At 33.1% G+C, this 17,460-nt stretch overlaps 1 protein-coding gene across 2 annotated transcripts in view; it reads right to left on the bottom strand.

The window, feature by feature from the left end:
* The window catches only part of LOC105337927 (immunoglobulin superfamily member 10), a 298,746-nt gene extending 283,481 nt beyond the window's left edge, over window positions 1–15,265 (bottom strand). Inside the window, exons 1-9 of one of the 2 annotated variants that reach the window (XM_011442864.4) lie at window positions 15,125–15,265; window positions 9,209–9,439; window positions 8,277–8,591; window positions 7,259–7,552; window positions 6,057–6,344; window positions 5,310–5,600; window positions 4,688–4,993; window positions 4,528–4,551; window positions 3,160–4,394 (exon numbers count right to left, since the gene is read on the bottom strand). In XM_011442864.4, the coding sequence (XP_011441166.4) occupies window positions 4,150–4,394; window positions 4,528–4,551; window positions 4,688–4,993; window positions 5,310–5,600; window positions 6,057–6,344; window positions 7,259–7,552; window positions 8,277–8,591; window positions 9,209–9,439; window positions 15,125–15,176 (2,046 nt within the window). In that variant the 5' untranslated portion in view covers window positions 15,177–15,265 and the 3' untranslated portion in view covers window positions 3,160–4,149. Of the gene's footprint in view, window positions 1–3,159; window positions 4,395–4,527; window positions 4,552–4,687; window positions 4,994–5,309; window positions 5,601–6,056; window positions 6,345–7,258; window positions 7,553–8,276; window positions 8,592–9,208; window positions 9,440–15,124 lie in introns of those variants that run through there. The other variant, XM_066075234.1, reaches the window with a different exon arrangement.
* Between the last annotated feature and the right edge of the window lie 2,195 nt (window positions 15,266–17,460).

Raw genomic sequence — 17,460 nt, 5'->3', positions numbered from 1 at the left:
TCTCGAGATGGCCAAATATTAATACTGCCAAGAGCAAAATACAAAAAATTTGCCCAGGTAATGATTTTTCTGCTTACTGTCGAAACATGACAATTAAATCGAACAGCAAGATCTTGCGCCATCATACCACATTTGAGGCGGCACAAAAACATGAAGAATTCATCAATAAGAAGCATATTTCTTTGCCTACCAGTCAGATTTGGGTTACCAATAGCTGACATTTTAAAATAATGACTTGTCATGGAGGTAGCTGCTGGCTTAATAAATTCAAAAACAGTGGTAAAAACTGAAAATGTCATAAAACCAGTGTAGAACATAATCATTGAATCATCTTTAGAAAATCTCTCAACCCCAAATCTTTCTATGGCAAGCCTCTGCTGAAGTCTTTCAATGTTTTCATCCCGTTCTTTGATCATGCTTTCCAGCATCTGGATTCTCTCTTTGTCTGAAGTTACAGCCACATTAGCTTCTGCCAATGGACAGCTAAAAATTCAAATGTTGAAAATACTAAATCTAATTTTTTAATATTATGTGATACTTACATTACAGGCATTTTTTGATATCTTGGACTGATGTTCCAGCATTAGCCCTTCAGAGAATGAGTCGTCCAGCGACCATCACATTTGGTGATAAGTAAATCATCAAAAATGTTATATTACAGTTGCAAACTGATTTTCTATTTCACAGCTTGACAACTGAATATTATTTTGACAATGATTTAAAACTGATGATCCAGCATCATTGTATTCTGACCAGCAGAACACCTGAAAAACTTAAACTTAATATTCAATTTATCAGCATATTACAAATTGATCAAATTGAATATTTGCACAGTTCAGTTCATTAAATCATAACTTATCCTTGATATGAAAGATTTAATATTTTCCATTTATACCTCTGTATAAATTTTGTACATATAATATTACAAAATATACTTGCTATTGACCTCATAGCCAGTAAATAGGTATATAATTATAATATCCCACACAGGAAGATGGATATTATAAAATGTATTATAATTAATTTACTCGATGACTTACCTGTTTTCATGGAGTAACCAATTAGATGAACCTAGCTCTTCGTCATTGTCGGTTGCATCATCATCAGTCTTGCGACGTTTCTGGGGGAGTGGAGTTTTAATGATCTGTCTCCTTTGGGTTGACTCCTTGCTCCAGTTAAATAACGATGGAACACTGCTTGGTCTGAGAGTTTTCCTCACTGGAGTCCATTTAAAATCTTCTTTTTTGAAGTGTCTCGAACAAACAACAGCTTCTTTTGAAATCTAAGTTTAATAAATAATGTAATACTGTAGGGGTTCAAAAAATTGAGACAAAATGTTATACTCTTCGTCCTGCCCAGTCTGATTATCCATTCCCTTTTCATTCCTTTCAGTTGTAGATGTTATAATTTGTAAACATTAGATATTATATATGGCTCTACTTCCTAGAAATATCCATAAAATATTCAGAATGTTTGTTGTGGTTTATTTTTTTTATAATAGTAACATTGTTTTATCTAGAAAGAATAATCTAACCGTGCTGAGGCTACACTAGATCATTTTATCTATGTGACAAGAGTAACGCTACAGTACATGTACTGCATTCACCTGTTCACTACAAAATTTTAACCTAATGCATTCAGGTTCCGGTTAAATCTAATTTATAAAGATGTTACTCGTATCTTTATGTGCATATCAGGATAGATACGAGGCAAGATGGACATCAAATCACAGATAAGCTGATGTAAATATGTGTGACCTTGATTGTACAGTGTTGTAAACAAAGTTATTTCACCATTAAACCTTACGTTAAAAAGTGGCCCTGGGTCCCTTCTGATAGCATGAATCCATGATTTTCGGAGTTCATCATTGATGGAGATTTTGTGGAACGATAATTCCGGGTTTAAACGACCGTTGCCAGTACACTGAGGCACGCAACAATGTCGATCGTTCTTCCCTTGCGTTGCAGCCGCCATTGTTGTGCTTTAATCGATCAACCGACATTAGCCTCGTTTTTAAATCAAACGCGGGGCTTATGAATATTCTTTGAAAATGGAGTATACAATACACCATGTGTTTTTCTCCAGCTCCCTAAAATTGGTGTATTTAAATCATGTCTAATATTAACATTTTAAAGAAATAACTGTTATAACATAGTATTTATTCTGTTAACAAATCTATGTCAGTTAAAAAAATACATTATAGTCCGAACGTTTATTTTTTATGCAATAGCTAAATGTCAAGGTCTTGGTTAAAACAAGGTATTTGAAGGTGGTAAAATGCAAATTTAAGTAATAAACAACGATTATTTAGTGAACATGGCGTTATGAATAGCAACTGCTAGCGCGCATCGTGGAATATGCCAGCAGAGCAATTGCTATTCACAACGCCATGTTCACTAAATAACGTTGTTATTTTCTTAAATGTGTAATAAATGTATTTATTCAAAGGGTCATCCACAGTGTCAACTTTCCTTTCTGATCAGCAAAGTTTTTTAAGCAAAAATTTAGTGTGTCGGTCGCAGTCCTTATCATTATTGTAATTTTGTTGTTGGTCTTAATGTTGTATATCCGGACAAAACATATACATAGAACTGACTCAAAAATTGAAAGCTTTGAAAGTAGGTATTCTAAATATAAAAAAGAGTTTACTGCTTGAGAGTGCGTTATTACTGCTCTAAAGTGGTATTTAACATGAACAATTTCAATTGTCGTTTAAGGCAGTCACATCTCAGAAAATGATGAGATGCAGTCTGGGCCAAAGTTGTGTTCAGTTGTAGATAAACAACGGCAACCGGAAACAAGAGACATAGATGGCACTGAAACAGATTATTGCTGCCAAAATAGAAACGTAGGGTTCTCTATTATGACTATGTTATATAAGCTCTGAAATATTTAGCAATACATGTATCACAATAAGAAATTTATCGCATCATCATAAAAATAAAATAGATCACACATTATATATTAGTGCATTGTATAAGAATCAAAACATCCATTTCATGATTTTGCCAAGCACAGTTTACAAGCAAGAGTTATTCCCCTTATCACAGAGCTAACTGATATATAAATAGTTCAATAATATTTATCCTGTGTAATTAATTATTTAGTTATCAATTTTTAATAAATAAAACATATTAAACTTAACTTAGGCAAAAAGTATCAAATCTGATATTTATATATATGCATACCTATGTGTGACACAAACCTCATTGATCTGCATCTGCATGATCCTGATATATTCTTCAGGTATGGAATCTATATACATATAATCAATACTCTTAAAACTACATTTGGGTTATCTAGCTTAAGATTGTTAAAATAACTATAATGAGTGTTGCTCAAACACTAAGTTTTCACTCATGATAATTTACATTTAAATAGATTTACATTCCACTATATGTCATTTACTTATCTAGCAAATATAATATACTTTATTAATAAGCAGTAATTAATATGAAATATCACCCTATCACAAGTGTGTTTTTATTTCATTTTTTGTCCTTGGTACATGCAGTAATTAATAAATTAACTAATAAATCTTCAATTCTTGTCATTGCTTTTAGATTTATGTTTTGCAAATAAAAGATAAAACAGTACAAATTCAATTATTTTTAATTAGACTTATTATGTATTGACCCATTTCGGATAAATGATCGATATTTGCAAAGTCCTTTATAATCCGTTCTTTTGTTGCCAGCGGCGTTTGTCCCACTTTAAATACAGCCATACATTACATTATTTCCTTGTTGTTTTTAAGGGGTAATCATAACAAATCAGTTCCTGTACAGAAAACTTTACTTCTATTATGTTTGAAATCTAAGTGTGTAAATGGTCGGGGCTATTTTAGGCTATATTAACTTTCTTTAGATGAAAAGCTATGTTTAGAGATGTAGGAAAAAATTGGAATTTTAATGTTTATATATCTGGATTATTCCATAGTTTGTTATTACAGTTTTACTTGACAGTACATATCACATTTAATAGATTATGACAAGTCTTATAGTTTATAAATTGGCATCTTTTTATATTAAAAAACAAAAAATTATTTATGTTAAACATCGAATGTATTTGAATGTAATGTTAAAGCACGAAACACAGACTCGTCATCTTGAGTTATAAATCTTGTGGTTGTCCATGTTCTTAATTGACTTAATGTGGCGTTTCTTTTTCCACTGTATCCAATGTCGAGTACAAATGGTTATTATCACTGCTCGTTGCCTGCTCATAGAAATTTATTGTTCCTTGGTCCTCAACCTGAACTATATCCTGGTTCGATGGATCAGTTTGTCGGCCCTTCATGCGACACAAAACAACAGTCACACCCAGTAACGATACACCAAGCACAACGGACAGACAAACAGAGATAAGAAAACGCGACTCTCTGTTCTGAAATCCTGTGAAAACATAAATTTTAACTCAATATTTAGTGGATATGGTGCGAGTATATAAAATGACTCGATGTCTAATGCGAGTGTACGTATATGTGAGAATATTGACATTAATGTAAAATATAAACATCGAACTTACTTTCAGATGCGGGTTTCTGCAAATCTGTCAGAAAAATTTAAAAACAAAAGCTTAAAGATTAAATGCTAAAATGTTTAAACTTTTTTTTTATTCATTTAATTCGGATGTGGGAGGGGGTTGGTATTAGCTTTTTAAATGACAGCATCATCTGCCTCATTACCTTTTGAGTCTATGGTGATTTTTGTTAGAAGACGTCCACCATAATTTACAGTATACGCCCTGTTCTGTTCCACGCCGTTCCATGGGACGATACTGATAATCAGATGTCTGTAACTGACGTTACCCGGCTGTAAGACGACAGTTTTGACATTGATTGCCTGATTATCAAAGTCCAGCCACGAAACCTTTTTAGCGACTGGTGAAGGGTTTGCAATCACGGGTATTTTTACTATAACTGTGTCTTCAAACCCAATAACAGTCCCGTTATATATGTTCAGCATTTCATGGATATCTCGTCGGGCCTCACCTAAAAAAAAGGGTACTTAAAAATGTTTTTACAGAACTTAAAATAAACTCCAAAAAAATAATAACTGACTTAAAAACATGTATAATTAAAAAGAATAGTTTAATCATGCGCAGATAAAAAGTGGGTTTGGTCGACAAGGGCGAAAAATTAGAATAGCCCCCTTTCCCGGCTGAAAATTCTTATTTTATTCAAAAATTAAAAATATCAGCGTTAGAAATCAAATTTAACAAGATAATCCCCGGGAACCAAATCACTCTTCTGGAAAAAAAAAACAACCCTCAATCCATGCACAGGGTTGTAATTAGCGTTTTCTTACACAGTACGTTAATGTCGAACTTGACACTCTCTGTTCCCAGTCCAGCCGCCATTCCTACACAGTCAAATGCCCCTGTATCAGAACACTGGGTCCCACGGTCGGAGCTGTAGTTTGACCAAGGACCAGTGACCTCAGATAGGATGGCTGACCCGCTGTCCTTCACCTTACTAAGTCGCACTCTTGGAGTCGGGTTACCATTTACAAAACACGATACATGTAATGTTTTTCCTTCACGTATATCTGCCTGTATTCGTTGTTCTTCATTGATGTATACTAATGGAAGATCCATATCTAAAATTCATATCAATGTATCAGGTTTTTTTTTACTTCAGTTGTAAATCCTTTTTTCAGCTTTTTGCATTCTTAAAAAAAAATTGTGAAAAAATTGTGTTTATGGCACGTTCGAAGTTTGCTTTTACACAGGATGAATTTCTGTCATTCAGTCAACTGAAAGGTGACTGATAGGTAACTGAAAGGTGGCTGAATGGCTTACATATGCCATTCAGTCACCTTTCCAGACCATTCAGTTAACATTCAGTTGACAAAATGGCAGAGCTTCATACTGTGTTAATTGTTTTCTTTAAAGCTTAAAGTCTTGTAATGATTCTAAAAAAAAAAACCACAAATATTCAAATTATTCAAAAAAAATTTAACTTGTTTTTATATTTTATACAAAGCTCTTCTTCAAAAGTCACGCCCATTAACCGCTACGCCTCTTTGAGTGACACTTAATATTATTTTACTTACAGATTACGTCTAGAAGAATCGTCCTCTCTATCGGCTGGCCAAATTTCCCCTCAGCACGACAGCTGAACGACACCATTTCTCTGCTAACGATATGTTGCAATGTCTGTTCTCCTTGTACCAAAGCATAACTGGATCCCGTGGAGTTGGCATGTGACCACGTGACGTCACATGGTGGGTTACAGTCTGCTGCGCAGTCATATGGACCTATTACCATACCTTCAGTTATTATGACTTTATTTTCTCTCTGAATTGGTGGTTGAGGGATGATCTCGATTGTTTCTGGTCCGTCTGAAATAACAGTGCAAGTGATATCTTTAACAATAAAATGATTTCTCTGGTATCTCTTGCGGGATGCAATCGCTACCTTAAGAACCCGCATGAATCATTTTTAAAAAACACTATCTTTCTTAATATTTACATTTTTTTGCAAACTAATGATTTCATCGAATATAGTAAGTAAAAAAAACTAAATTATTTTATATGTGCATCAATGTGTCGGATAAAGGAAACAGCCAAATCATTTGATATTTAACACATAAAAATGGCATTTTTTTTAAATCTAGGGATGCCGTTAACAAACCAATAATCTTAGAATATTTGGCCTTTGTATTCTTGCATTTGATTTACAACAGATTTTAATTTACTACAGAAACCGTGGCTTGAATTCTATTTTCATCAAAATTTCCAATATATCCAATCTTATCTAAGCTATGTAAATCGTTATACAATCTCTTGTTGACTAAGACAAGGTTCATCCATATTTTCATAGGATATATTTCACCATTATTATATAATTATTGCTGTTTTTTAGGGCAATACGATTATTTAGCTACCCGAGAAGTACAATATTTTACTCAGAGGGTAGCTAACTCATCATATTGATCGAAAAAAAAACCATAAGCAATAATTATTTTATTATATGATTTAGCGACGAATTAATAAATTCATATCAAACTGAGTGTTAGCAAGTTAGTTTGAAACCATAGCCGAACAAATTGAGAAACGCAATATTTTATTGAACGATCAATTTTAGTCCAATTTTGAGAAAATCAAACTACCTCCTAGGTCACGTGCAGGTGAATGTAACGTTCTGTTTTTTCTAGATAGTTGGATATAAGTCAATCATATCGCTAGGAATTAATCGATCATATAATTAAATGTTTTATTTACATTTGATATAACCATTAGGAACTAATACTCACACAATGGGATGATGCGCAAAGCCTCGCTATGAATTGACTCCAGAAAGTCTTCTGCAGTGCACGTGATGGTTTTATTCCTGAAACTCCTTGTGACTTTAATTCTAAGTGTACTGTCGGTTTCACTTAGTGTCTCATCATCAACAAACCAGGCGTATGACAAGGAGGCGACTTTGGAGTAGTAGTGAGGAGACGATGTTGAGTTACTGGAACACGTCAGCTTAATTGATGTGCCAACCACTACACCATCATCTTTGGTATGTCTGTCTGTTCTTAGAGTGGGTTGGATTGGTTTTTCTGTCAACACATTGAAATACCCCTTAATACAAAGCACCATTTTTTAAACATTGAAAGTTGTATCACAGGAATGGGCGTTAAGTTGTATCACAGGAATGGGCGTTAAGTTGTATCACAGGAATGGGCGTTAAGTGGTATCACAGGAATGGGCGTTAAGTGGTATCACAGGAATGGGCGTTAAGTGGTATCACAGGAATGGGCGTTAAGTGGTATCACAGGAATGGGCGTTAAGTAGTATCACAGGAATGGGCGTTAAGTGGTATCACAGGAATGGGCGTTAAGTGGTATCACAGGAATGGGCGTTAAGTGGTATCACAGGAATGGGCGTTAAGTGGTATCACAGGAATGGGCGTTAAGTGGTATCACAGGAATGGGCGTTAAGTGGTATCACAGGAATGGGCGTTGAGGAATTTTTTCACAAAATGTAAAATTTGTCTTTTTGATTTCTTAAGGATTATCTTAAAAGTTAAAATTATTAAAAATCCTAAAATCGTTCAGATAATAACTTAATCGGTATATTGTTCAACTACGTAGATCTTGTTTTTAAATTTAAAGTTTTTATATAAAATTTATTTTATGTATTTTATACATCTCTCTCTCTCTCTCTCTCTCTCTCTCTCTCTCTCTCTCTCTCTCTCTCACTCAAATAATACATTGTATACCTACATTAGTAGTATACTAATATATTGTCATTGAATTGGAATGTGAAAGAAGATAAATTTACGATGGACTACGAGAATCACTCCCTGTCTAGATAAAGCGTCGTCTGTCCTGTTACCACAAGAGTAATACGCAGCGTCAGACAGGGTTACCCCCCTTATTTCTAACGCCGTCTCTCCTGAGACAGGTAGGCCATAGTAAACGGCATACTTCGATGTCTTCTCGATAACGTGACTGTTTTCTTTCAACAATATCTTTTTAACATCAGTGTTGTTATCATTTCTCCATTTTATGATAAAAATGAAAGTCGCATTTTCTGTACATTCTGTTGGTAACGTCACATTTGTGGATTTGCCAGCTTCAGTTTCAAACTTCAAGACTGAAAGACAAATAAATATATTTACATTTGCATTACGCGTACCATTTGACATTATAATGTTGCATTATAATTGTAAACATTAAAACCACGGTTATTTAAAATATTCTGAAAGGTTTGCCTTTCTCAAACGTAAATACAAGTATTAAACAACAATGTCAAAAAGGTCACCGTGAACGTGGTTGGTATGTGAGTAAGTTTTCTGAAAAGTTCTTCAGACTTCGCAAGATTTGATAATGTTTAACCAACTTCAGATCACGGTGAACTTTTCTAATTGCTGTTTATTTCTTAAATCAACATGCATTCTGGGAGTATTGAATGAGCAAATCCTACTGGCTACTTATCTATTTTAATCTAAAGGTAATGTCATTTAAAAATGTTCAATATATTTCGAGAAAATTTGGGGTTGTTTTAATTTGTTTTAAGGACAAATACAATTCTCAAAAGAAAAGTTACAATCAATTTTTTATCATATGTACAATAATCTTAACGAAACTATACAGCAAGTTTCAAATCAGTTCTGCCAACCAAATTGAAAAAGGTCTGGATAAGCAAGTTGGGATAGAATCACCGACATTCAGACGGAGAGATGGCGATTCAGTTTTTAAAAGAATACAAACCTTCATACGTATGTTGGTAACTTGACCTTGTTTTTTGGTCAAAAACAGTTATCCTTACAGAGTTATACATCATTATATCCGCTATGCTGTACTGGGTCCTAAACACCCTGACCCATGGGTCACTCCTGCCATCCTTGCTTAGGAAGATCTCGTAATTATTCTGAGAGGTGTTTGTCCACACAAAGTCTAAGTCTCCATTCCTAAACCTGGCAGTTATCGCCAAGGCAGCGGCTGTCAAAATAAATATTGTGTGCTGTTTTTGTTTCTTTTAAAGAAAATCGATATCTGTTTAATCATCAAAAACATTAGAATACAAATTTAAAGCACCCGGCTCAGTGGTCATAAGCGTTAGGCTAGTAAACCAAAGGTCGCTTGTTCAAGCCCCGGGGAACAGTAACTGTCATCGTAGACAACAAATATGCTATATATAGGTGTATTGTATGTAACCAACCGTGGCGTGATTTGACAAATATGAGATTTAAAATTCCTGGAGAAGCTATATATTGTTTAATTTTTATACCAATGTTTTAACTCTTATAGTGATTGGATTGAATAAACGATTAATAAAATCAAACAAACAAACAAACAAAAAACTTATGTTTAAAAAGTGTATTGTATTTTTCTCTTTTTGAAATCGTCGTTCTTCAAACTATTAGGTCATTGTTTCTCAAGATTACTTGAACGTGACATCATTCGAAGAAAAATGATTTTAATGTGTTTTTAAATGTATTAATGAAGAACATGTGTAAATCTACTTAATAAAATACTTTTGTTACTTTTGGTTTGGGCGGAAGTCATTTGATTCAACTTACTCAAGTTTGCTTTTTATTCGAACTCCTATATTAGTAAAGGTAAATGCTGTTCATGGTAATTCCGGTTTAACTGAATATACGTATTTCACCTTACCAAGGAAGTTGCCAAACTTTTCTCATCAAAAATTGTGCTCTATGACAATGTAAGTACACAATAAAAACGCTTATTCCGGCACGAAAAAGGAATCTTTACATGTCCAATGCCAAGCACTGCCTTAAGTTTAAAGCATCTCAAAGGCATTTTGGTTAAAAGTCATGAAGTACAGTGGCCTTATCGATTTGATAAATGAAAGAGAATACTTTCAGGCTTAAATTACTGCTACAAGTAACTTACAAGATCTAAGTGGCTTCAAAACAAGAATTTTAGCTGACACGGGATGGAGATCTGCCATTGAGTTAACTAAATGTTAACTACACGGTCTGGGCTGAATTTTTTTTTCTCTTGAAATTGACAATATCAGTGATGTTTAATTTGTAGGACAATTTTAGAACTCTTTTTTTACTCATTTCTAAAAATTAATTTTAAAACATATTATTAAGACTAATTAATTTTACGATTAAAGATGACTGAGTATTTTATTCAATCATCCCTAATAATAAGCTTTCCTTAAGCGTTCTAAATACGAATATGATATTGTTATCCTTAAGCTACAACCATTATTAATCGATAATATCGAGATTTTTTAAATTTGAATAATGTTCCCATATCGTTATACAGCGCCCTTTGTCTCAAAGAGGTTAATAAATTCATTCTTCATTAAATTGACAACACCTGCCCGGCCCTCTGAAAATGGCTTCATGGTCGTTGCTATTTTTAGACCATATATATCTCCATTATATAGAGAACTCTGCATGCATGAATATATATGATTGCGCCAATGAGAAAATGGTGCTTATGGCGTTTTTGACAAAACAGAGAAATAACGTCACAAACTTATGACGTTACGTCATAACGTAGTCTTAAACGCGAAAGATTTTTAACGCGTATAGTTTTTATCGCGTGTAGTTTTTATCCCTTTTTTAAATTTAATTTTCACATTATTTTAAATAAACTCTTATTATTCTTTACTTGCACACACATTTGTTTAACTACATGTACAGTGTATTTCTGTTTTTCCCGATATTAGCTTAATGCTCCAAATGATTTGGAGAATTTTTATAGAAATATTTTGATTTTAATTTTACCTGACTGCTTCACCTTTTTTTTAACAGCGCATTGATATTAACATATTAACAATTTAAAAAAAAACAATCTTAATTTAAAGATAGGAAATCAATCAGACCACATACTGTTGATTCCTAATTTTACGCGAGTACTTACATGTAATTCCGCGATTCAGCCCCTTTCCATCAAGTTAATAGTTCGAGAATTTAGAAAGCAAAAACATGAACCCATGAACCTAACAAATACATGTACATATTTCATCTTTGTTCAGCAAGTAGCGTTGCTGGTATTGTTTTAATGATGAACGACTTTTTAAAGTATGCTACATGTACATGTACTATAAACTTATTTTCCTAAATCATTTTCTGATGGATTACTAAAAATGTAGTGACTAGAAACATTTCTGGTTAAACAAGCTGAAAAGAACACAATTAAAAGTCATATTTTCTCAATTTGAAAATAAGAGAGATGAAAGTCTGCAGTTCTGCACACATCTCACCGATCTGGTCAATACTTGTACTGTTTACAAATGCAATTTGTCCTAGTTCAGATAACATGTGCTTGTGTTTCCTCACGCAATCTAAATGTTAAGTAAAACGCTGAATTTACATGTACAAAATGAATCTGATATGACCGAAAAAAAATCCTTGTTTTTATTCTTAATGAGGCCAAGTCTAGTTATTTTTACCCTATATATTTTGATAAAATTAAATAACTAAATATGAATTAACATAACACGCCCCAGTGGGTTATATAATTTTTCTCTGCGATGATCGCTACTGTCATAACCCGCATGTATCATCAATGAAAGTATTTTATTGTTTATATTTATATCCTTCTTTTAACAACTTGATTGATTGGTCGTAAAGAGTAAGTAAAAATAACTATATCTTTTTTAATGTACATCAATACGTTAAATAAACGGAAACGCTAAGTCGTCTTAAATGGGATGTTGAGTTTGACATCATCATGGTTCCTTTGTGCAGTCCAGAATTTGTCTTAGGTCGATTAATGGTTCGACCAATCGATAAACGGAGCGGGTAAATTTCAATCCCGTCAATTTCTACAGAGCTATGAATTATAATTAATATACTTGGTGGATGTAAATATAAAAAAAAGTTAACTTAATGTACAACTTAATCAAAACATCATTTAATGTTCCTATCGGCTGTGTTTTTGTTAAAAAGGACGTTTTAAACAGACTGTTATTTTCTTTTCTGTATTGAAAATTGCTATGTTAATATTAAAATTTTGTTTTTAATTCTTTCCCTATGATGTCGATTTTGTTTTTAATACTGTTGCATGTGTTTAAAAGGTGTTAAACAGTCAAATTCTTGATTAGTGGTCCTATTCCTTGTAATGAACACGAGTGAAAGTGACTATCTGGATGTTGATTCTTGAGAATGATTAAGAAATGATGTACACATACTCTTACCCTTTTCTAAAAATTAAAACTTCCTATTTCAAGTTCTATTTTTAAACAAAGAGCCGGAACAACAAAGTGGTCAGAAATAATGTACTCATACTCTTATCCTTTTCTAAAAATTAAAATTTCCTATTTCAAGTTATATATTTACACAGAGAGCCAGAACAACAAAATGGTCATGGAAACGTACCAAAGAGATAAAAGGAAAACGTGATTCCTATTACAGGTTAACTCCAGCCTAATTATACATTATACATTTAGAACATTATATGTATAAAAAAAAAATAACAATGAAGACAATTTTTATAAACGATGGGATATTTTCTCTTCCCTTCAATAAGTGTTCTCTGTTTTGTTTTGTTTTTTTTGTTTTTTTTAATTTACACTTGGGATATTCTATTTTTTCCAACTTCCGCTTTTTTTTTTCTTTTTTTTAAACTTGGACAATCTTAGTATATATAGTTACTCTGTGTACACAACCATAAACCCTGGATGAATGTGTGTGTATATGCAAAAAATATCCTGTGTACAGCTTTTTTCATAATAATATTGTAAATTTGACGACTTCAGGGCCTCCCAACCCTGACATCAAATAAATGTTTAAGTTGTCTGGGACAATCAAATATTTAAATTTAAAAAAAAATAATTGTACATTGGCCTGATTTCTAAATTTACGTTGCAAACAAAAAAAAGACGATAGATAAAATTGTACATTATGTTTACTTTGTAGTCGTCAAGACCAATCTTCTTGTTCATTTTCTTGTGACCGTTACTGAAAGAACTTGAGAATTCAGACAGTTTCATGACCCCGTCCGAACCTGAGCTTTATTTTCACATTTATTGTAGTCGATGGAGCGGATTCATAAAATTATTTACGGTTTTATTGAAGTGTGTAAGATTTACAAATGATATTGAAATGTATAATACATAGAGACTAATTATACAGATAGAAGACAGTGCACTGCATGGCGGTGTAATTAAATGCATGCATAAGATTTGGATTATGGGTAATGGACGGTTGAGAATTATTTTAAAGTGATGGTGAAATATACATTCAAAACACGGAATAAATTTCTGCACACTGCAGTTTTCTCTATACATATTGTAATATTAAACCTACATATTTGCTGTGGAATAATCACACACAGATGATAAGTGTCTGGATGTTGTTTTTTCGGGTGTGGGTACGCCCGAAATGTGTTAGCAAAGGCATGGGGGTGATGGGAAGCTTAACAATTGTAGAAAAACAATCACAGTAGATTGAAAAAAAAAATGTGACTAGAAGCGATCGGATTATAAAAATATCCCAAATACACTAAAACAGAAATAAATTTTAAATTTTGTGAAATTTATCAATATTGGAAGAGGGTGAATATCCGATCCATGGAAGGGACACTCTTTTCCATGATTCTGCCTATAAAGTCGAATGTAAAAAAGGGCATGATCCCGGCAGTGGTAGAATTAACTACTTTTTTCTTATTGTGTTTATCTGTGAGTGCACATGTTAAAGTCTAGTTACTTCTGAAACTATTCTTACAACTTCAAAAGAAGAGTTCAGTGCATGCTGCTACTATAATTGTATCAATAAGTTGTACAATGGATCATGATTAAACAAAATTGTATAATACGTTACTTCTGATATTGTTTTCAAAGTTCAAGACTAAAATATGACATATTTAATGATGTCACGAAAATCGCATATGCTGTTTAAGAACAAAAGCTACTAATATGTATTAGGTATTGATTGTTTATATGGAAAGGACAGTGTTTATGTAAATGAAATATGTTCACATAGAATACTCTAGTAACTGGTTTCTCGTTGATATCCCAAAATAAACTGAAACTGAAACCAAACAACCGCCATTTCTTTTTTTGAATTAGAACTTTTCACTGGCAGACAACTGCGCTGTCAGTAGAAACATTTTTATTTATGATATAAAAAATAACAACATCAACCCTTGGTTTTCAAATAAATGAATAGCATAGATGCAAGCATACAACTATACGTACGCGTAACAATGTGATAAGATACTGATAACAAGGTGATGTATTTTACGTTTATTAAACGACTAATTCACAGTCATGATTAATCACCTTTACTTTAAAAAAAACCTGTTGACGTTGCGCATGTAAAACAGGAAGTCGTGATTTTCGTATTGAAATAGCATCACTATTAATGGACAAAAAACTCTACTTAGAATTAGCGTATAGCCATAAAATTTTAGATTTGAGAACTTTAAGATGTGTTTAATTCATTTATGTAAATATCTAAAAATGTGCAAAAAATGTCATAAGCACCCTTTTCTCATGGGCGCAATATATATATATATATATATATATATATATATATATATATATATATATATATATATATATATATATATATATATATATATATAATTGATTTGGTTTATTTTTTCGTTATTAGATAGCAGGTTTTGCCCAAAAATATAGCTTCATTTTAAGGCAAATCTAATAATTAATTGTGTGACAATTGAGCGTTCTTAACTTACCATCACTGTCACTCTGTGTCGCCAACAGTATCAAATGTAGAAGGAGAAACATCACGGTCCGTCTGTATCACATATAGATAAAATAAGACCTTCTCATCAGGTCATCGGGTCACTTGGATGAAATATACTCAAATGTTGTCTTGTATTATTCATTGAAAGGAAGGAAAAAACAACTTTAATGTTTGGGGAGAAAGACGCAAATAGGTTTATGGAATGTTTCCTTTTCTCAAATGATATGCGATAATCTTGAATTTATTGAAGAAAAAAATGTAAGTGCATGTACTTTAAGCCTTGAAAATTAAGGCAAATTGAAGGGAAATTTTTGTTACATAAATGATAGCGAGCGGAGCGAGCTCTACCGATGAGGTGCACATTCATTCAACGGGATTTTTTTGCGTCAGTTACTCGATCGGACCAATGACATATTTTGATCAGACCAGCAGTTCCATGTAACTATGGTTTCCTATTTCACACTCTCAAGAGAACAAGCAAGATAAAAATAATTCATGAATATACGTACATTGTAAATATATATACACTGCTAACACATTAGGTACACGGATATGCACTATCCAATCCTTTAACCTCTGTACACTATATAAACAGTGCCTGTTTGGGAGGGTAACAGTTGAAATGAACACCCCGAGAAAACCATTGTCAAACGACGCCGAGCCAAGGTTGACAATGGTTTTCGAGGGGTGTCAAATTCAACTGTTACTCTCCCAAACAGGTACTGTTTATTTTACCGAGCGCCGCAAGGGGGGGGGGGGCGAAGCCCGCCTCATGAAGCGAGGATTAATGGTAACAGGTGTATTTAAGAAAATCAATGAAAAATGAGAGTTAAGTCAGGAGTACTATTGGCTAAAAAAAAAATCCTCCCAGCACTGTGAGCGGCCATATTGGCTGCCTTTTTGTTTTTAAAAAGTTAATTCGATCATTGATTGACTGGCGAAGCGGTATATTATAAAGCGCAAACTGTTCAAAACTATTTTATATCGTATAAAACTACTAAATATTGAATTCATTCCGTTTAATTTATTTTTTTCTTCTTCTTAATTGTAGATAAAAACGGTCATTTGACCTTTAAAATGACATTAACATGTACAAAATTCCAACGTAAGGTCATGCGGATTGATACGTTTTTGACGATAGTTTTATTATGACGTAGGCAGCATTCTTTATACGATATTAATATTTTTTTTAGCCAATCAGCGAAGCGGTTTATTAAAAAGCGTAAACTGTTCCAAACCATTTTATATCGTATAAAACTAATAAATAATGAACTCATTCCTTATAATTTATTTTTTTTTTTTTTTGAGGGGGGGGGGGTGTTATCAAATGTTTGATAAAAACAGTCATTTGAGCTTTAAAATGACATCAAACTGTTCAAAATTCAAACGTAACGTCAGGCGGATTGATACGATTTTGACTTTAGTCTTACCAAGACGTAGACAACATTCTTTATATGATATAACTAAAAATATTTTTTAACCAATCAGAAAGCGTGTCACAACCAGAATTAAAATATATTAATTTCAAATTCAATCAAGTGACGTCACAATGGTTTTCTTGCACATTGATCCATCAGAATTTTTCGGCGTCAGTAAATTTCGACCCACAATGCAATTCCAAGCATTGCAAATTGCGTCCTTGCGTTCTAGCGATAATCAAAGTAAAACTTTTGAGAACCAGATAAAATGTGATAGTTCAAGAACGGCATGCTTTTTAGGTAAAAAAAAAAAAACCAAACAGTATACATCGCGTGGTTTTGACTATCAGGGGAGTTTTAAGAACCAGACGACACTAAACCGACCAACCGCAACTTCTCGGCCCTTTCCGGCAATCTCGGAAAAACACATCGAATATATTACCTAGGCGTCCATGACAACCCCCCCCCCCCCCCTTTTGTAAAACTTGATATAAATAGAACACATTTTACGATCTGTTGAGATGTGAGCTATACTTCATTAAAGTAAACGATATACACTAAAATATAACACAGAAGCGACATACAAGACTGTCTAGCCGATTCATATTTTAATGGGAGGCGACTCCATTTTGTATAAAATTCTAACATCCGGTGATGTTAATACCTTCGAGGGGTTTTTCCGAGCTTGCCGGAAAGGCCCGAGAAGTTGCGATTGTAAACCGACGTGAACTCTATAACGTCACAATCACGTTAAATAAGGGGAAATAACTCTAACTGTAACTACTGTAAATTGTATAACCGAAATCTGAAATCCTCTCAAAATCTCGTAAAAGCTTACGAAGAAGGCATTTCTTCAGAGATATGACACAATTGTAACTTGCACTCATGTAATAGATTTTGATTTTCC

Source organism: Magallana gigas, chromosome 1 (assembly GCF_963853765.1).
Source record: "Magallana gigas chromosome 1, xbMagGiga1.1, whole genome shotgun sequence".
NCBI lineage: Eukaryota > Metazoa > Mollusca > Bivalvia > Ostreida > Ostreidae > Magallana > Magallana gigas.
The sequence above is the reverse complement of the archived record's forward strand: the minus strand, read 5'-3'. Positions and strand labels throughout refer to the sequence as shown.